The sequence below is a fragment of the Sciurus carolinensis genome, chromosome 6 (genome assembly GCF_902686445.1).
Source record: "Sciurus carolinensis chromosome 6, mSciCar1.2, whole genome shotgun sequence".
Classification (NCBI taxonomy): Eukaryota; Metazoa; Chordata; class Mammalia; order Rodentia; family Sciuridae; genus Sciurus; species Sciurus carolinensis.
The window spans coordinates 30,040,925-30,059,795 of NC_062218.1; the positions used below are offsets into that span (position 1 = coordinate 30,040,925).

Below are 18,871 nucleotides of genomic sequence, written 5' to 3' on the forward strand. Positions count from 1 at the left end.
ATTTCAACCTGGGTTACATCTGAAAGTTGGGACTTGGAATAAACCTCTGGGAAAAAAAGAATACTTGTGAGATAGAGTAAGAGAATGAAATATACCACATAGCATCTGCATTAGGCTCACAAAATGGATCCCTGCTTAAGCTGGGATTTGATGACTTAAGCATAGTTGGTTTAACTCTGTACCATAGCTGGTTCCTGTACGCATCCAGTGAGCAAAGAGGAACTGAGAACTGGAACCATGTGTATTCAGAGCACTTACATGTTGGGATGCATCTATGAATACACCAGTTTGGCAACAAAGATCAAACACTTCTTGGGTTCTAAAGGCCCCAGAAGAGGCTGGAGACCCTTTTTGTATTCCAATCCTGTTTAAAGAAGTGTTATCAGTCTTGTCCCTTGAAGACTAGTTAAGAGAACAGCAGATTTCAGATACACCAAACACAACAGCTCAGAGAAGCAGAAATGTACACCTGTCACTATTATTTTAGTCTCCAAATGCCACCAAAAAGATGACTATGGTGTCCTGGCATTTTCAAGTTGGTCTAAGGCAGAGGAGAAATTCTCAAAGAGGGAGGATGCAGAGAAGGAGAGAGAAGAACACAGAGTAGGGAGGGAGGGAAGTGGCAGACTCTTGAGTGCTTCTATCTACTGGACTCTGCTGGTTATTGTGCAAACAGACCCAGGTCTGTGCATTGCATCAAACTGATTTCAGTTCTTCGAGTCATACAGATGCTATATACATACAATGCTTTACTTGTTAAAACAAGTAAAATTTAAATTAAGTTGCTATTCATCACCTTCCTTTACAGAAAACTTTGTATGCCTTGATCTCATAAAGTACTGTGATGAGATCTGGGGGAGAAGATATTGCTATCTCTGTTTTGGGAATAAGAAAACTGAAGCAAAAGATGAAGATTTTGCTCCTAGGTGGACTGTGGCAGTGTTGGGCGTGGACTCTATGTCTCTTAACTGTATGCACTTCCTCAACGTATCTCTTCAATGCATCTCCTTAATTATGGCCAGAACAGGAATTGTTTTTCAGCCGAGGTTCACCTTGTTGGCCCATCAGTGAATGAGTGTGGATTGGGAGCACTGGCTTTGAGTTCAGAAGAGCTGACCTCGCCTATCCTTTAAAATCCTAACTTTCTCTCTTCCTACCTGTGGATCTTTGTATCCTTATCTTTAAATTGGATAGTTTGGGTTGTAGCTTTAAACTTCCTTGTGGTTTTGAACTTGGTGATCACAACATCTTGTCTTGTTCCAATGCTCGTTCTTTCAGCCTTCTTCTTTCATTTTGCCAACATCCCATTGGAATTCTAAGGTGATTGGGAAACTTCTTCCTCAAAGACTTCCATCTTGCATTCTTCCTCTCAACCCTGTGACTCATACCATTCCATAGAAGATCATTTGGCTGGAGTAATGAGTTCTTTCCTCCAGACCTACTTAGAAGCAGCTATTGGAAATGTACCATGGTGACAAATCTGAGGCAAGGCTTGCTGACCAACTAAGAGCAGAAGATGCTTCCATGTGTCCTCTCCATCATGTTAACCATAAATAAAGAATGCAAACATAGGGCCTGGAGAGATAGCTCAGTTGGTAGAGTGCTTGCCTTGCAAGCAGAAGGCCCTGGGTTCGATCCCCAGCACCACAAAAAAAAAAAAAAAAAAAAAAAAAAAAAAAAAAAGAGAATGCAAATATAAACATGTTTAAGAAATCAATGTTTTCCTTGTGAGGATGCCTTTAAAACTTTTCCAAGAGGTGTCACAGCCTTCAGGAATTACCTCATGTTTGGACAGATGCTCTTGCTTTGGCTGGCACTCTGAGTCCCTGGAGAACTTGACTGGAGTTTTCAGATTACCCAAAAGTATTCTTTTTCCCTCCTCCTTATTCCATTAAGAGTTGGTAAATAATCCTACCACCTTGTTTTCTTTTAAAATTGATACCAGAGCTATTGCTAATAGAGTTAATAGGGCTCCTTTATAAGTGCCAGGTGGTAATCTGTTTTAAAGTCTATCTCTGATAGCATGAGATATTTTTCCTGCGTGACTAGATGGGCAAACTGATAGTAAGATAGTGGTTGGCACAAGACGCATGGATTCTATGAGGTGTCACTTATTATTTTTAGTTTTGTTTCCTGTGGCTTTTTCCTTTCCTGTTCCCATTTCTCCAAATTTGGTTGTTCACTCAGGGACAGTTTTGTCCTTCTCCAGGCTCCTTGCCCCTTCTGTCCCTCCATTCCAACCCTTCCCCCCTGCCCAGTTGGACCTGGTACACAGCTGCATTTCCTAATTGTTTGTACTGGAGAATCTCGACAGTGGCTTCCTCCCCAAGGGCCATGGAAAACATTTGGGCACATTGTCTGTAAATAACAAAAGAAGAATTTTGGCAAGACATGAACACAAGACAGCTAATTTTGTAGGAGCATATGGTAGCCATCAAGGCAAGAGGGCTTCTTAATTTGATATTGAGATTCCTTCTTCATTTCTTCCTCACTTAGAATGAAAATCTAATATTCTGGTTTGAAGAAATTTTTTTTTTTCTTAGAAATCACTTCTGTGGGCACTCTACAAAGAAAACTGATTACAATGTTAATCTAGAAATATCTTTCTCAAGGGTTTTGTGGATAAGGGCATCCAAAAGAATAAGGATAATTAGGTATCTGATTCTGATGCTGAAAATACAAGTACAGCAGGTGAGAACAGAGGGTTAGAACAGTGACAACTACAGAAATTTTGTTTATTCAAGGTTTTCAGGGCCTTGAGGTTACTTGATTGTACTTACAAGCAAAATAAACTTTAAAACTCTATTATTATGTGGCTGGAATAAGACAGCCATTATTATCCTATGTACATGTATGATTGTACAAATAGTGTGTATCTGCATCATGTACAACCATAGAAATAAGAAGTTGTACCCCATTTGTGTACAATGAATCAAAATGCAGTCTGTAAACATAAAAAGAAATAAAATCAGATGAAGAAAAGTAAAAGTCAGACTCTGAAGCCCTTTCCAAGAAGCATTTTCCCCAAATGGTCTTCAATTCAGTTAAGGCAAATTGAGCTTCTGATTAATGACTGACTTTTTATTAGTTTATAATACTAAGATCAGGAAAAAAAAATCTGATCGATTATCCACATTAGTCCTTACAGAAACAAGATGAACATTTCAGTACTCACCGATCGGCAACCCATCCCACTGGGGAGTTCCATCTTGAAAGCTAGTACATTTGTCAAACCTAGAGTGTAAGGACTGCATCCATGGTAGGCTCCTCTGTAAAATACAAGGGAAGAATAGGATCAAGTTCTCTTCTTTTTGGTCACTAGCCTAAGTAGGAAAAAAGAAAAAAAATCTATGAGAGCAACAGAGATGGACTATGACAACAGGGGCATGCAAATCTGATGACTCCTATTATTTTAAGCCCATCTGAGGTGAATGTATTTATGTAGTTTTTTGACTGGTGCCATGGATTTGAAATAGTGAAAGGAATTTTGGAGGCCATGTGGCCAAGAACTCTGACTCTAGGACCTTCCCCACTCTATTATACTAAAAGAATGAGATGTGGTTTTTAGCAACATGCTAGACATTAAATGTTCAACTAGTGCTAGTCTTCTTGGGAAGAAAAACATTTGTTCCTGTGATGAAATTATGTCTCTCTATCTTTGGAGAATCCTCTGAGTGACATAACAAACCCTAGTTGGTATATAAAACACACAGGTTTTGTTTCTTTTGAGCCTGAAATGGTCATATTTAGTATAAATCATTCTAATATATTTTGACAATTTCTGAAGTCAAAATCACCCTTAAATAAAGTTTTAAGACTACTGGCGAGAATGGTCATGTATCTTGAAAGCAGAGACACAGCATGTGTTAAACCCTGGTAGCACCATGACTTCTCAAATAGATCATATTTATTTGGACATACATATCTTGACTGTTATTTTGGTAAAACATCAGTCACAGTTCTTTAATGCCATATTTTTTTGATAACAAACATTTCATTTTACTTATGAAAACTACATGTGAGTTTTATATGGTATTTGTAGTATTATATGTACTGTGGTAAGAACATATAAAATCTTCTTTGAATTTGGACAGAAATTATAGACAGACTGGTTAAAGTGGGACTATTTCTTTATTTCATCAACTTTTACTTTAAGTACTCCCATCTGTTATGTCAACCTCCTAAGAGTCTGTTGAAATGTTCTAAGGCAGGAAATTATAAACAAAAATCTTAGTTTTCTATTATTTTAATGCTAATACAGTCATAAGTCCACTCTACTGATTCTGTCCTTCAATTTTAACATTGGAAATTCACCCCTGGGGAAACTCCACTCCTTTTTCCCTGTGACAATTTAGAGAGGATTTAGTATTGGGCTAAAGAATGTTTCTAAAGTTCAATATTGAATGTTTCTAAAGTTGAAGTTCGGTTACCTGAAGGAAATGATATCGGTGTTGTTTGAGTGTGCCCTGGCCATCAGCATAGCCAAGTCATTGGCCTCTGAGCCGCTGTTCACCAAGAAGATGACCTGGAGGGGAAAGGAAGGCACATGACCTCATGCTTTAATTTAGCTCCCTATTGTTAGATTCATTCAAAATTGCTAACGACCACGTATCCTAGCTTCTGATTATCAAGAAGAGTTCCCTTCAGACCAGTTTGGGTTAACTAGCAACCCTATTATTAATGTCACTGAGCAGCTGTTATGTGCTAGAAATACAAAAATGGTTGAGTGGTTGTCTCAGCTGTGGAACATTCTGAACTTTTGTTGACTTTGATGATCTGCAAACTAGGATGGGGAGACTTGCTGAAGGGACACAATGGTTAATGGCTGGATGTATCTAAGGATGGGATCTCTTGGCTTCTGAACCTAACACACTCACCTGATTCTGAAGGCTTGGGATGGGGCAGGATTCCTGACCTGCAACTCCAGGGATTGTCCCAGGTCAGCTGTGCTGCATGTATGCATGTTGAAAAAACAAGTGAAAACAAAAAATGCAGCTCAGCCTGGATAAAAGAAGGGGGAGAACCGAAGGGGATTGGGTCCATTTAATACCTAAATGCAAATCTTGGTAAGCATTTTTTTCACCTCAACCAGCTTAAAAATTCAGTCATTTCAGATGCAGAAAACTATCACATTTAGCAAAATATAGACCAAAGGCATTTATGTGAAATGACTCTATTCCTTGCAAAAGAAGGATGGAAATAACTTTGCTGAAGGACTACGGAGCAAAGAGGTGAAAAGCTCTTAAGAACTGAGATGAGAATGTCAGGAGGACTGGGGATCCTGGGAAATGATTTCTTCAACGGTGTGGTAAGTAGAGCATCCAAAGACAGTTTGGGACTCTGAGGAGATGTAAGTAAACGTTGGTTTGTTTCACTGGGAATTCATAGGGAATTCATATGGAACAGTTCTATGGAACTATGGAACTACGGATCTCTCTTCTATCTGATTGCTTTCAGATATGGCTATCAGCTCACCGTGACGGATATCTAATGCACAGAGCAAATTCCCTGCCCATATTCCAGCATCCTTGGGTAGATCCTTTGGGATTCTGAGACTCTTATCCCTTTAAGCTGGGAGCACCATACCTTAAGAGGCTCAGGAAGAAGTGCCGAAAGCTGCTGTGCGTATTTGTGCATCGAAGGGTGAAAGAAGGCAGAACTCGTGTGCCACAGGCGGCCCAGCTGCTTTTGTGCCGCAGCATTTACCTTCCTGGACACACAGGAGAGCAGAGTTACCGTGCTGCCGGCAGGCATGCCCTTCCAGCACACACTGGCCTTCGAACACGGACATATGATGACTGTTTTGGGGATTTCAAGAGTCAGGTTTCATCCACACACAAGAAGAAACTCTAACCACTAGAGCTGTCCAACAATGGGATGTGTCGCCTCAATAGGTAATGAATTTCTCCCTGAGACAAGAGTTCAAGGGGAGATTCCATGATGGTCTCTTAGGGATTTTAGGGAAAAAAATTTCTAGTTTAGGAGGGAGTTCAGGCTCAGGATTTCTTGGGTTTTCTCGTTAACCTTCCTTTGAATAGCGAGTTGCAAGCCTGGGTGTCTTCCCACTTCGTTTTTTTTTTTTTTTTTTTTTTTTAATTTATTTATTTATATATTTTTTATTATTGTACACAAATGGGATACATGTTGTTTCTCTTTTTGTACATGGCGTAAAGGCATACCATTTGTGTAATCATAAATTTACATAGGGTAATGTTTGATTCATTCTGTTATTTTTTTCCCTTCCCCCCACCGCTCCCACCCCTCTTTTCCCTCTATACAGTCCTTCCTTCCTCCATTCTTGCCCCCCTCCCTAAACCTAACTCTAAACCTAACACTAACTCTTCCCACCCCACATTATGTGTCCTCATCCACTTATTAGCGATATCATTCTTCCTTTGGTTTTTTGAGATTGGCTTATCTCACTTAGCATGATATTCTCCAGTTTCATCCATTTGCCTGCAAATGCCATAATTTTATCATTCTTTATGGCTGAGTAATATTCCATTGTATATATACCACATTTTCTTTATCCATTCATCAATTGAAGGACATCTAGGTTGGTTCCACAATCTGGCTATTGTGAACTGAGCAGCTATGAACATTGATGTGGCTGTATCTCTGTAATATGCTGATTTTAAATCCTTTGGGTATAGGCCAAGGAGTGGGATAGCTGGGTCAAATGGTGGTTCCATTCCAAGTTTTCTAAGGAGTCTCCATACTGCTTTCCAGAGTGGCTGCACTAATTTGCAGCCCCACCAGCAATGTATGAGTGTACCTTTCTCCCCACATCCTCGCCAACACCTGTTGTTGCTTGTATTCTTGATAATCGCCATTCTAATTGGGGTCAGATGGAATCTTAGGGTGGTTTTTTTTTTTTTTTTTTTTTTTTTTTTTTGATAACTTGACCAAATTCTCTAATATTTATTTCACAAACACTTGTGTGGCTTACCAAGTGCTAGGAACTTTTAAAATTGCTTTGTAATATTAATTCACTTAATCCTTCCAACAATCCCGTGAGGTAGTTCCTGTTATTATTATTATTTTTTTTGTGAACAAATGGGATACATGTTCTTTCTCTGTTTGTACATAGAGTAAAGGCATACCATTTGTGTAATCATACGTTTACATAGGATGATGTTGGTTGATTCATTCTGTTATTTTTTTCCCCTTCCCCCCACCCCTCCCACCCCTCTTTTCCCTCTATACAGTCCTTCCTTCCCCCATTCTTGCCCCCCTCCCTAACCCTCACTCTAACCCTAAAACTAACCCCTCCCACGCCCCATTATGTATCATCATCCACTTATCAGCGAGATCATTCTTCCTTTGGTTTTTTGAGATTGGCTTATCTCACTTAGCATGATATTCTCCAATTTCGTCCATTTGCTTGCAAATGCCATAATTTTATCATTCTTTATAGCTGAGTAATATTCCATTGTATATATATGCCACAATTTCTTTATCCATTCATCAACTGAAGGGCATCTAGGTTGGTTCCACAATCTGACTATGGTGAATTGAGCAACAATGAACATTGATGTGGCTGTATCTCTGTAGTATGCTGATTTTAAGTTCTTTGGGTATAGGCCAAGGAGTGGGATAGCTGGGTCAAATGGTAGTTCCATTCCAAGTTTTTTAAGGAATCTCCATACTGCCTTCCAGAGTGGTTGCACTAATTTGCAACCCCACCAGCAATGTATGAGTGTACCTTTTTCCCCACATCCTCGCCAACACCTGTTGTTGCTTGTGTTCTTGATAATTGCCATTCTGATTGGGGTGAGATGGAATCTTAGGGTGGTTTTGATTTGCATTTCTCTTATTACTAGAGATGTTGAACATTTTTCCATATGTTTGTTGATTGCTTGTAGGTCTTCTTCTGTGAAGTGTCTATTCATTTCCTTAGCCCATTTGTCGATTGGATTACTTGCATTCTTGGTGTAGAGTTTTTTGAGTTCTTTATAGATTCTGGAGATTAGCGCTCTATCTGAAGTATGATTGGCAAAGATTTTCTCCCACTCTGTTGGCTCTTTCTTTGCATTGCTGATAGTTTCCTTTGCTGAGAGAAAGCTTTTTAGTTTGAATCTATCCCAGTTATTAATTCTTGCTTTTATTTCTTGTGCTATGGGAGTCCTGTTGAGGAAGTCTGGTCCTAAGCTGACATGTTGAAGCTCTGGACCTACTTTTTCTTCTATAAGGTGCAAGGTCTCTGGTCTGATTCCGAGATCCTTAATCCATTTTGAGTTTAGTTTTGTGCATGGTGAGAGATATGGGTTTAGTTTCATTCTGTTGCATATGGATTTCCAATTCTCCCAGCACCATTTGTTGAAGAGGCTATCTTTTCTCCATTGCATATTTTTGGCCCCTTTGTCTAGTATGAGAAAATTGTATTTATTTGGGTTTGTGTCCGTGTCCTCTATTCTGTACCATTGATCTACCTGTCTATTTTGGTACCAATACCATGCCGTTTTTGTTACTATTGCTTTGTAGTAGAGTTGAAGATCTGGTATTGCGATACCCCCTGCTTCACTCTTTCTGCCAAGGATTGCTTTAGCTATTCTGGGTTTTTTATTCTTCCAGATGAATTTCATAATTTCTTGCTCTATTTCTGTAAGGTACATCATTGGGATTTTAATTGGAATTGCATTAAATCTGTATAGCACTTTTGGTAGTATGGCCATTTTGACAATATTTATTCTTCCTATCCAAGAACATGGGAGATCTTTCCATCTTCTAAAGTTTTCTTTAATTTCTTTCTTTAGTGTTCTGTAGTTCTCATTGTAGAGATCTTTCACCTCTTTTGTGAGATTGATTCCCAAGTATTTTATTTTTTTCGAAGCTATTGTGAATGGGATAGTTTTCCTAATTTCTCTTTCTGAAGATTCATTGCTTATGTATAGAAATGCCTTAGATTTATGTGCATTGATCTTATATCCTGCTAATTTACTGAATTCACTTATGAGATCTAACAGTTTTCTGGTGGAATTTCCTGGTTCCTCTAAGTATACAATCATATCATCAGCAAATAGGGATATTTTGAGTTCTTCTTTTCCTATTCGTATCCCTTTAATTTCTTTGGTCTGTCTAATTGCTCTGGCTAGAGTTTCAAGGACGATATTGAATAGGAGTGGTGAAAGAGGGCATCCCTGCCTTGTTCCAGTTTTAAGGGAGAATGCTTTCAGTTTTTCACCATTTAGAATGATATTAGCCATGGGCTTAGCATAGATGGCCTTTACAATGTTAAGGAATGTTCCCACTATCCCTATTTTTTCTAGTGTTTTGAGCATGAAGGGATGCTGTATTTTATCAAATGCTTTTTCTGCATCTATCGAAATAATCATGTGATTCTTGACTTTAAGTCTATTGATATGGTGAATGACATTTATTGATTTCCTGATGTTGAACCAACCTTGCATCCCTGGGATAAAACCCACTTGATCATGGTGCACTATCTTTTTAATATGTTTTTGTATGCGATTTGCTAAAATTTTGTTGAGAATTTTTGCGTCGATGTTCATTAAGGATATTGGTCTGAAATTTTCTTTCCTCGATGTGTCTCTGTCTGGTTTAGGTATCAGGGTAATATTGGCTTCATAGAATGAGTTTGGGAGAGTTCCCTCCTCTTCTATTTTATGGAATACTTTGAGAAGTATTGGAATGAGCTCTTCTTTAAAAGTTTTGTAGAACTCGGCTGAGAACCCATCTGGTCCTGGACTTTTCTTTGTTGGTAGGCTTTTGATGACTTCTTCTATTTCATTACTTGAAATTGGTCTATTTAAATTGTGTATGTCCTCCTAGTTTAGTTTAGGCAATTCATATGTCTCTAGAAACCTGTTGATGTCTTCGAAATTTTCTATTTTGCTGGAGTATAGATTTTCAAAATAGCTTCTAATTATGTTTTGTATTTCAGTCGTGTCTGTTGTGATATTTCCTTGTTCATTCCGAATTTTAGTGATTTGGGTTTTCTCTCGTCTTCTCTTTGTTAGTGTTCCTAAAGGTTTATCAATTTTGTTTATTTTTTCGAAGAACCAACTATTTATTTTGTCAATTTTTTGTATTGTTTCTTTTGTTTCAATTTCGTTGATTTCAGCTCTGAGTTTGACTATTTCCTGTCTTCTACTACTTTTGGTGTTGGTCTGTTCTTCTTTTTCTAGGGCTTTGAGCTGTAGTGTTAGGTCGTTTATTTTTTGAGTTTTACTTCTTTTATTAAATGCGCTCCATGAAATAAATCTTCCTCTAAGTACTGCCCACTTCATTTTTTATAAAGAAGTATGTGGATCTATCAAGCACGATGTGCAAGATCAACACTCTGTCCTTCAAAGGAGATTCTAGTACCAGTGTCTGAGAAGTGGTCAGTGTGCATGAACATTTTTGATGATGAAAATACATTCTCTGAAGGACCAGGTTAACCTTAGAGTCAGAAGGTTCAAATTGATGGACAGTAGAAACAAAGGGTCAATAGATTCATGAAGCTCCACTAGGAGGGCCTTTGAAAGGTGGGTCAAGTTGTTTCAATTTAACCTAAAGGACAATAATTGCTAAAGTTTGTTTCACATCAATTCTGTTTGAATTAATATCTGTTTGTTAATATCTGTTACACACACACACACCAGTTTAGTGGCCCAACGATTTTGAGACGTAACAGACTAAACAGATTTCTTTTCTATGGGACATGTTAATACCTTTAATGGGCTAATGTACAATGGTTGACTCCAGAGGGGAGACAGAGTTTGCAGTGTTTTGAAACTCATTTTCTCATGGATCCTTTTCAACAGAACCACTCCTGTGATTGGTATCCCAGAAACCTCGCTTTAGAAAACTTTGAATCATCAATAAACTCTTCAAAAGAAAAGACACTTGGCAGCAGCACTGCTTAGAAAAACAAGTTAAAGAGATACATGAAGCATAGAATGGAGGTGGATTACTGTAGGGATCAGTGGAAGGGGCCATGCCAGTAGGAGAGGCATTTCAGTGGAAGGAAAACTGGTCCATGGTGTCTGGCTGGCTGTAGAGAATGAAAGGCAGGAAGGGTCAAAGATGACTTCAACATCCTTGCTTTTAATACTGGGCAAACCCCGGAACAGTCAAGAAATACCACTGCGGCTCACATGTGCTCCTTGAACAAATAAAAATGTGAATAGAAATAGCTGTGTGGAGATGGTGAATTAGTCTTGGAAATATTGAATTTGAGCTGCTGGTGGAATATCAGGGGATTGGAGATATCCTAAATGATCATGGAAAATATGGGGACGTCTTGATGCCTACTCTTGGCTCATAGACATGTTGTAACTCTGAGAGGGACCAAAGGTGAAGAGGTAGAAATTCTGTAAGGTAATTGAAAAAATGTGGTAAATTAATAAACAGGAGTAGGAAAATTGGTCTCACCAATGGTAGAGAACTAAGGAATGGTAGAGAACTAAGTAAAGAGCCAGAGTTAGGGGTCAGATGGAGATCAGGAGAAGTACAGAGGTGGTAAAAGTCAGTGAGTGTTAGGACCATAAGGGACAATCAACATTGGGAGGATTTGGAAATAGGGTTTAAAATTGTTCTAGACTCCATTTTCCTCTACTTCTTTCATGCATGTTTGTACTGTTTTAAATTACATCTGAAAAATTTCTTGGATGCTCCTTGGGATGTCATATGGGCTGGGTGCCTCCTAAAGACAAAAGAGGAAAATGAAGGCGACGGAGAAGAAGAGGGCTGGGTCTGGTGGCGCCACTCACTCCTCGCCTCCTGACAGCTGCTGGAGGAGAAGACCCGTGGACTCCTGATTTGATGGAAGAACCTCAAAAACATTCAATTTATTTTAGACCTGCTGCTTTTTTTCTTTTCTACTCCATATTAGTTTTATTGGCCAGATTGTTAAGGGTAAGAGAGAATAGACATTAAAATAAGATGGCTGCATGGGAACCAAAAGGACCACAGAGGAACCTTCTGAGGGTGTGTGTGTGGGTGAGTTGATGACTGAGCTTGTCTTCAGACAAGGTCAAGACTGATTGCTCCCCTCTACTTTATGTACAAACAGAGAAACAAGTTGTACCCCATTTGTTTACAATAAAAAAATTATTAGATAACCTTACGTTTAGACAGATTGAAATTAAAAAAAAAAAAAAAAAGACTGATTGCTCCATATATCCAGCAAGGATTGCATCTGTCTCTTATTACCCTTTCTTTCTTTATCTGTCTCTCAGAGTCCACACAGATTCTCAGGCTTGAAGTTATTTTTCATCTCTCGATCCTCATCATCCCTCATCCCACACACCTGTCTCCATGTTTCTCTGAGAGCCACCTGCCTTTCTCTCTCATTCTGCCCTTTCCTCAATGCAGTCCTCTCTCTGAAAAGCTATTATTAATGAGAAACACAGAGAAATATACTAATCACATGGTATGTGCCTCACTGCATGTGTAGTAAGAGTGATAAAAACTTGCATTGTCAAGAAAAGTGCAGCGTCAAGAATTTTTTCTTACCTAGGAAAGTATGTGGGAGTATATCAGCCACAGTCTACGTAATAGATATATTTTTGTAACCAGGGTAAGCAAATCAAGAGCTCTAAGTCACTAACATGATTATTTTCCATATATTCTATAGTTAAAACCCCAGGATTTTAAGGATACTTACGGGTGGCAGTGACCAACACTGACAGTGACAATCCCAGAAAAGAAATCCAGGTATCGGTTTCCTTCAGAATCAAACAGCCACTCCATATGCCCCTGGTGCAGCAGTAAGGGCTTCTGGAAATACGCCGTTGCCACGGGAGAAAGATGCTTCTTGTGGATCTCCAGGATGTGGTCGTAGGCAAGGGACTGTAGACAGATGAGACTAAGATCTCTCTTTTTCTTTTGTCCACAGTTCTTTCAAGGGCAACAATAGGTCAATATGCCAGTGTCTCATCTCTCTTTTGGTTCTCTAGGGAACCGAACCCAGCACATCTGCCTTACAGGGTTCACATGTGGCCTTATTTACCCATTCCCCTTCTTGCAAGAAACCAGAGTCCTTCTTTCGTCTTATGTAGTGGAAATGATTATTCATGGTCTTTTGACCCCTTTGTAGAGCAAACTGAAAGAAAGGGGCTAGAATTTCTACTTCTCAATGGAAAACCTTAGTTTTGAGTTGATTTTAACCATGAAAAAGCAGGGGGTGCTTTGGAAGTAAATGAATGTCATTTCTGTTGCTTTAGTTTGTTTCTGAATAATAAAAAAAAATGGAGTCCTGTTAGTGTTGGTGTTTTTAATTATAAAACTTTTCTCCCTTGTTTCTCTTCTTTGTAGATCAATCTTGACTATTGATTCCATAATTTCGGATTTATAAGTATTGTGTGTGTGTGTATGTGTGTGTGTGTGCACGCGAAGGAGAGAGAGAGAGAGAGAGAGAGAGAGAGAGAGAGAGAGAGAGAAAGGGGGGAACCCACTCATTTTTAGCCTGACAAGAAGAAAATAGCTGTAAAGAAGGTCAGATTATTTATTGCCATATGAGTTAGAAAAGAAACCACAGTTTTTAAAGCAAATAAATATCGTCATGCTTGTGATATGTGTGTCCCTGCAATACGTATATTGTCACATATGGTTTCTTTCTTGTACTCTCTGACTCTAGTTCATGCATGTGCATCAGTTCATATTCTGGTAATAAATGGTGGAAGAGGGTTTGGATGATCCCAGTGAATAAATGGATCCTTCTTTAAAGATGGACACATCTTTATTTATTGATTTAGTTTTTATGTGGTGCTGAGGATTGAATCCAGTGCCTCACACGTGCTAGGCAAGAGTGCTACCATTGAGTTACAAGTGTAGCCCTTTGGTTTCTTCTTGAAGAAATAACTGAGACCTCTCCAAGAGGAACTACCACTTTGGGTTTTCCTGAAGCACTGAGTATTACCTGGTATTTTTCAGGCAGGAAGTCACATGGTGGCATTTTGGGTTTTGAATGAAGACCAAGCTTGGTTCCAGATATCCGGGAAGCATCTGCTGAAAGTGAAGTGAGTTAGGATCTCAACTAAATATGACCTAGGGCTGTTTGTGACAATCACCTATAGTTATCTGAATCAAGGTCCTTAGGCAATTTTGTTTCCTAGTTAAAAAAAAAAAATCATTCGAATCAGGCTTTAGTTCGGATTTTAAAACTAAGGTATCACAATAACAAATTTTCTGGGTCAGGGGTAGATATTTCCTCTTGAGTCTAGTTCAGAAAGGCAGCAAGGATCCTGGGGGAAGTCATGGTTTCTCCCACAGCAACTCTCACAGGCTTGGGAAGCTCAAGTCAAACTCCCCCTCGTGGCTCCCACCCATGTGGACTATGAGTCTCTCTTCAGTTGGCAAAACTTCAGCTAATGCTGTGTGTTGCCACGGTCCATCCACTTTGTCAACTGAGGAGATTTCCAGACACTGAAAAACTTACTGACTGAGTCTCAGGGCACAGGCTGGTGCTTGGTACCTGGGTGGCTCTCAGTAAGTGTGGAATTAATGGCTGTTGACTCTTCTTATAGGGGAATAGGTGTTAAGCAATGCAGTGTTAACAAATACCTACAGGCGGATCTGGAAGACAAAACTTCCCAAGCAAAAGGCTGACAAATCACTGTGACAAAGTGACTGTGACAAAGGGAGAGAAGCTGAGCTAGAGGAAGCATTAAGTATGTTCAGCAAGGAGAAGCCTTAGACTTTTTCTATATGCGCCTAAGGTGGTAAATTAATTTGCTTAAGGTCACCAAGCTTCTGTCTCCCAGCCTACTGCTGTTCCTCATCACTGGTCAGCCACCTTCCACTGATAGGCCACCTTTGCACTTCTCTGCCAGCACAGACTCTAACCTCTCTGTAGCAGTGGGATGGGATAATGGAATCAGAGACGATCAGAGCAGGAAGAGGTGTCTGGAGACCTTATAAGTGCTCTTGGAGAAGAATGCTCCTAATCGTGAAGATCCAAGGTCAATAGCAAGATAATTTTGCAGGTGAAATTGCTGAGGAGGTGATGGCTCTTAAGCAGCGTGAAGGTCTGGGTGCCTGGACCACTCGCCGGTGATGTTTTGTGTGGCCGACTCTGAAGTCACAGTCCCGAGAAACACAATGAACAGCTGTGTTTTTCAATGAAGCTGGAAAGTAGCACCTCTGAACGTATTTTCTTTCAAAAACATCCCACTCACTTCTTCTGTTCTAAATAATCACTAATGTTATTAATTTGCTCTTACTTTGAAAGCAAGTGGCTTTTAGTTATCTGTGCACAGAAATGACAAAAAAATAGCTTAAGATTTCTGAGAATTTCACCTTTTGTAAAGCTTTTCATTGTGCCTCTCTGCCTTAGTTACTCTTCTGAGATGGAAAAAAAATTTTTTTGAGTGTTTCTGAGAATTCAAAATCCCTTTACTCCATCTCATTTTCCTATCTGTAAAATTAGAGTTGCCCATTGAAGAAGCTGTATGCCCTCTTGAATCCAAGGTTATGTGTGTAGGCTGGTGGAGGGAGAGGGGTTGGAGAGAGAGACTTGATAAAGAAAGCATGAATTGAAACGTTCATTCATTCTTTCATGCACCAAGGAGATAAGCACATGATGGTGGCAGGAAGGCTATAAATAAAATATATACAATTGTGCCTGAAGGAATGGAGGAAAGAAAGAAAGGAAGGAAAAAAGAAAAGAAAGGATGAAGCAATAGAGCAGAAAGCAAACAATCAGGGAGAAAAAAATTAGTCAATAAGTCAAATAAATCTATCAAATATCTGAAAAATCTCTTTCCTGTCATACATACACTTAGTAAACAAAAACTCAAAAATTGTAGTAATGATAATGATAACTGATGGCTAAAAAGAAACTAAAATGCTTTAGTTTTTATTATATGCCAGAAAAATTTAAAAATCTAAATATATAGATAAGTACATGCAGTCTTTATTCAAAACAGCCTAGGTTTCAAGGATAAGAACTGAGGGTAAATAAAGCTTTTCTCGTATTCTTGGAAATTGTGCATGTGCGTATATGCACATGGGTACATGTGTGTAATGGGATTGGGTGGGGGAAGGGATAATTGAGATTTGGGTTAATGAAGTTGAATTCCAGGTCTATTTCTAAATAGGTATTTTTTTATGTTTCTTTTTATTGTTTTAACTGATCTGATATTACCTTTTTAGAATAAACACAAATGACAACTGCTGATTTTCATCCAATTCAACAATTTCTACTTCAGTTTGCATGTATAGCTCAAGACATTAAATCAGAATTCAATTCAGGGAATAATACCACTCTTGTATAATAAAGGTCAACTGGGTTTAATTTCTTAGATGCTTAATTCTCACAGAGAATTCACAGCAAAAATTGCTTTCTTTTTCCCAAAATCACATCGAAAAGGGAAAACTGCCTGACAAGATAAGTGAGAGAAATACGTTTTTCTTTGTGGGCCTTTGGAAATTTTCAGGGAAATTTCCTTTGTAAAGGTAAAGATTCTTCTAACAGCTACAACCAGTTTTCAACTGAGAGAGAGTATTTACCAAGGGCTTCCTTACCCTCATAAAAAATATTTTTTCAATGTTTGAAAAAGATACAAGGCACACAACGTGCTTTATTAAAATGCTAATTATGTCTTATTTCTGTTAGCATCTTAGGTAACAAAAAAACCTTTGTCTCATTTGGTATTATAGTTGATACATAGGATAGCCAATGAATTAGGAAAGGCATATTTTTATCATCTACCCACCCTGGAGCCGAGGCAGTGACATTAAATGTGAGGCCTTGCCTGTTTGGGGGGCCCGCACGCAATTGAGAATTTGAACTACCCACCTTCCACAGAGTCTTGTTGAAAATGCTGGGGTCCAGAGCTGTGAGGTACAGTGAGTGGTTAGAGGAGAATTTTTTTTCTCACATGCTTTCCCTGCACTGGAGCGTCCAGCTCTCAGACTGATCCTTTCCCCTCCATAAACCATTTCACGGTTTCAGGGGATACTCCCTGTTGCTGCACTATATCATCCAGTCCCTGACAAAATCTTTAACACCCTTATTTCTCTGCCCCGTTTTATGTACTCAGAGCAAAACACCAGGTAACAATCTCCCTTCCAGTGAAACCATTACCAGTCTATTTCTTCCAGAAGTTTATGGCTACTCCTGCCTGGCACGCCCAGTCCTGTCCATTCCCTCACCTTCTTGTGGATGATTTCAGTCCCTTTTCCCTTTTTATGTTCCTTCTTGTATTCCTGACACATGCCCTTTTGCTGAAGTTGTAGTTGTTCACAAGCAAGAAATCTACCTGATTCTGGACTGGTGGGTCTTCCTTTTCCCACTTTTCTGAGATCAGTCAAGGGTGCAAGAAGAAGACCTCCCTTTGGGGCTAATTTTAATTTTTTTTTCTTAGAAAAGTCTTTCAGGAGCCTTGGTGAATTTCTCAGATGGAAATGGTTAATATTTACCAAGCATGCACTCGCCTAATGCACCCATCCTTTGTGAGAGAGAAGACATATGTTAGGAAAATAGCACATCAGAGCATGTGACCCACCTACCTAGAAACTGTATAAATTTTGCAACCTTAGCTAATTATAAGACAGCACCACTAAGAATCTTTTTCCATCCCTTGTACTGAAGGCAAATTGCTTTTATAACTTTGTAAACATCTTTAGCACAAAGTGGTTGTGCCTATCAAGATAGTTAAGGCTGACTATTTTGCATATATCAAAATCATATAGTAAATATGTGCCTATTACAGAATTATGGATTATTATTTTCTACATATCTGACAACACTTAACACATGAAGGTCTTCTTGTCTGCCTCAACCCCTCATTCTGTTTTTCTATTCTCCTAACTTGATTTGTTTTTATTCATAGTATGTGTCTTTCTACTGGATTAAAAAAACATATATACTTGTTTATCTCATTATGCCTGTCTCACCTCTGAAAAGCACAAGGAAGTAGATATTTTCTTGTTCATTGTGGCCATGTCTGCAACAATGTGCATAATAGATGTTCAAGTAGTTTGAATGTATATTTTGCACATGGTAGGTGTTCATGAAGTGTGCATTTATGTGCAAGTGCTAGTGTCCTATGCAAGCTCAAATGTGTAAGTGTTCCATGACTGTGCATTTGGATGAACAAACACAAACAGGAATATATATAGGTATAGTAGGCAAGCAAGTAGACACAATGACCCCAAAGTTTTACGAAAGACCAGGTGAAAAATGTGGCCTTCATGTCTATGTGGCACAAGTTTGCAAGATTACTTCTTCGTAGTTTGCTTGGTAGGACTGCATTTAGGAGTTCCCAATGAGTTGATCAGATCAATCACCAATGAGTATATGGAAAAATGCATAACACCACTACTCATTGGAGAGATGCAAATCAAAACCACCATGAGGTATCACCTCACCAGTTAGACTGGCTATTATTAAAACAGCAAAAGATAATAAATGCCGGAGAGGATGTGAAGAAGAGGGCACTCTTATCCACTGTTGATGGGAATGTAAAGTTGTACAACCATTATGGAGAACAGCATGGAGGTTTCTCAAAAAACTAAAAAGAGAACTAAAATAGAACTACTGTAAGATCCACTTGTCATACTTCCATGTGCATACCCAAAAGTTATCAGTATATTAAAGAGACACTTGCTTACCCATGTTTATTGAGGTACTATTCACAATAGACAAGATATAGAATCAACTGAGATGACCATTGGCAGATGAATAGATTAAAAGAAAGTGGTGTATATACAATGAATATCATTCAGTCATGAAAAGAATGAAATCCTGTCATTTGCTGCACAATGATTGGAACTGGAGGACATTAGGTTAAGTGGAATAATAAAATAAGCTAGACACAGACAAATATTGTACATTATTTTCCCAAACTGGAAGCTAAAAATACTGATATCAAAGAAGAGAGTAGAATAGGGATTACTGGAGACTGGGAAGGTAGGAAGG

The 18,871-nt window shown here is 38.8% G+C and overlaps 1 protein-coding gene across 1 annotated transcript in view; it reads right to left on the bottom strand.

The window, feature by feature from the left end:
- Agxt2 (alanine--glyoxylate aminotransferase 2) overlaps nucleotides 1-18,871 on the bottom strand; it is a 39,125-nt gene that overhangs the window by 18,443 nt on the left and 1,811 nt on the right. The window contains exons 2-7 of the mRNA XM_047554907.1: nucleotides 13,868-13,953; nucleotides 12,614-12,798; nucleotides 5,587-5,710; nucleotides 4,431-4,525; nucleotides 3,176-3,269; nucleotides 2,265-2,358 (exon numbers count right to left, since the gene is read on the bottom strand). Of these exons, the coding sequence (XP_047410863.1) occupies nucleotides 2,265-2,358; nucleotides 3,176-3,269; nucleotides 4,431-4,525; nucleotides 5,587-5,710; nucleotides 12,614-12,798; nucleotides 13,868-13,953 (678 nt within the window). The remainder of the gene's footprint in view (nucleotides 1-2,264; nucleotides 2,359-3,175; nucleotides 3,270-4,430; nucleotides 4,526-5,586; nucleotides 5,711-12,613; nucleotides 12,799-13,867; nucleotides 13,954-18,871) is intronic.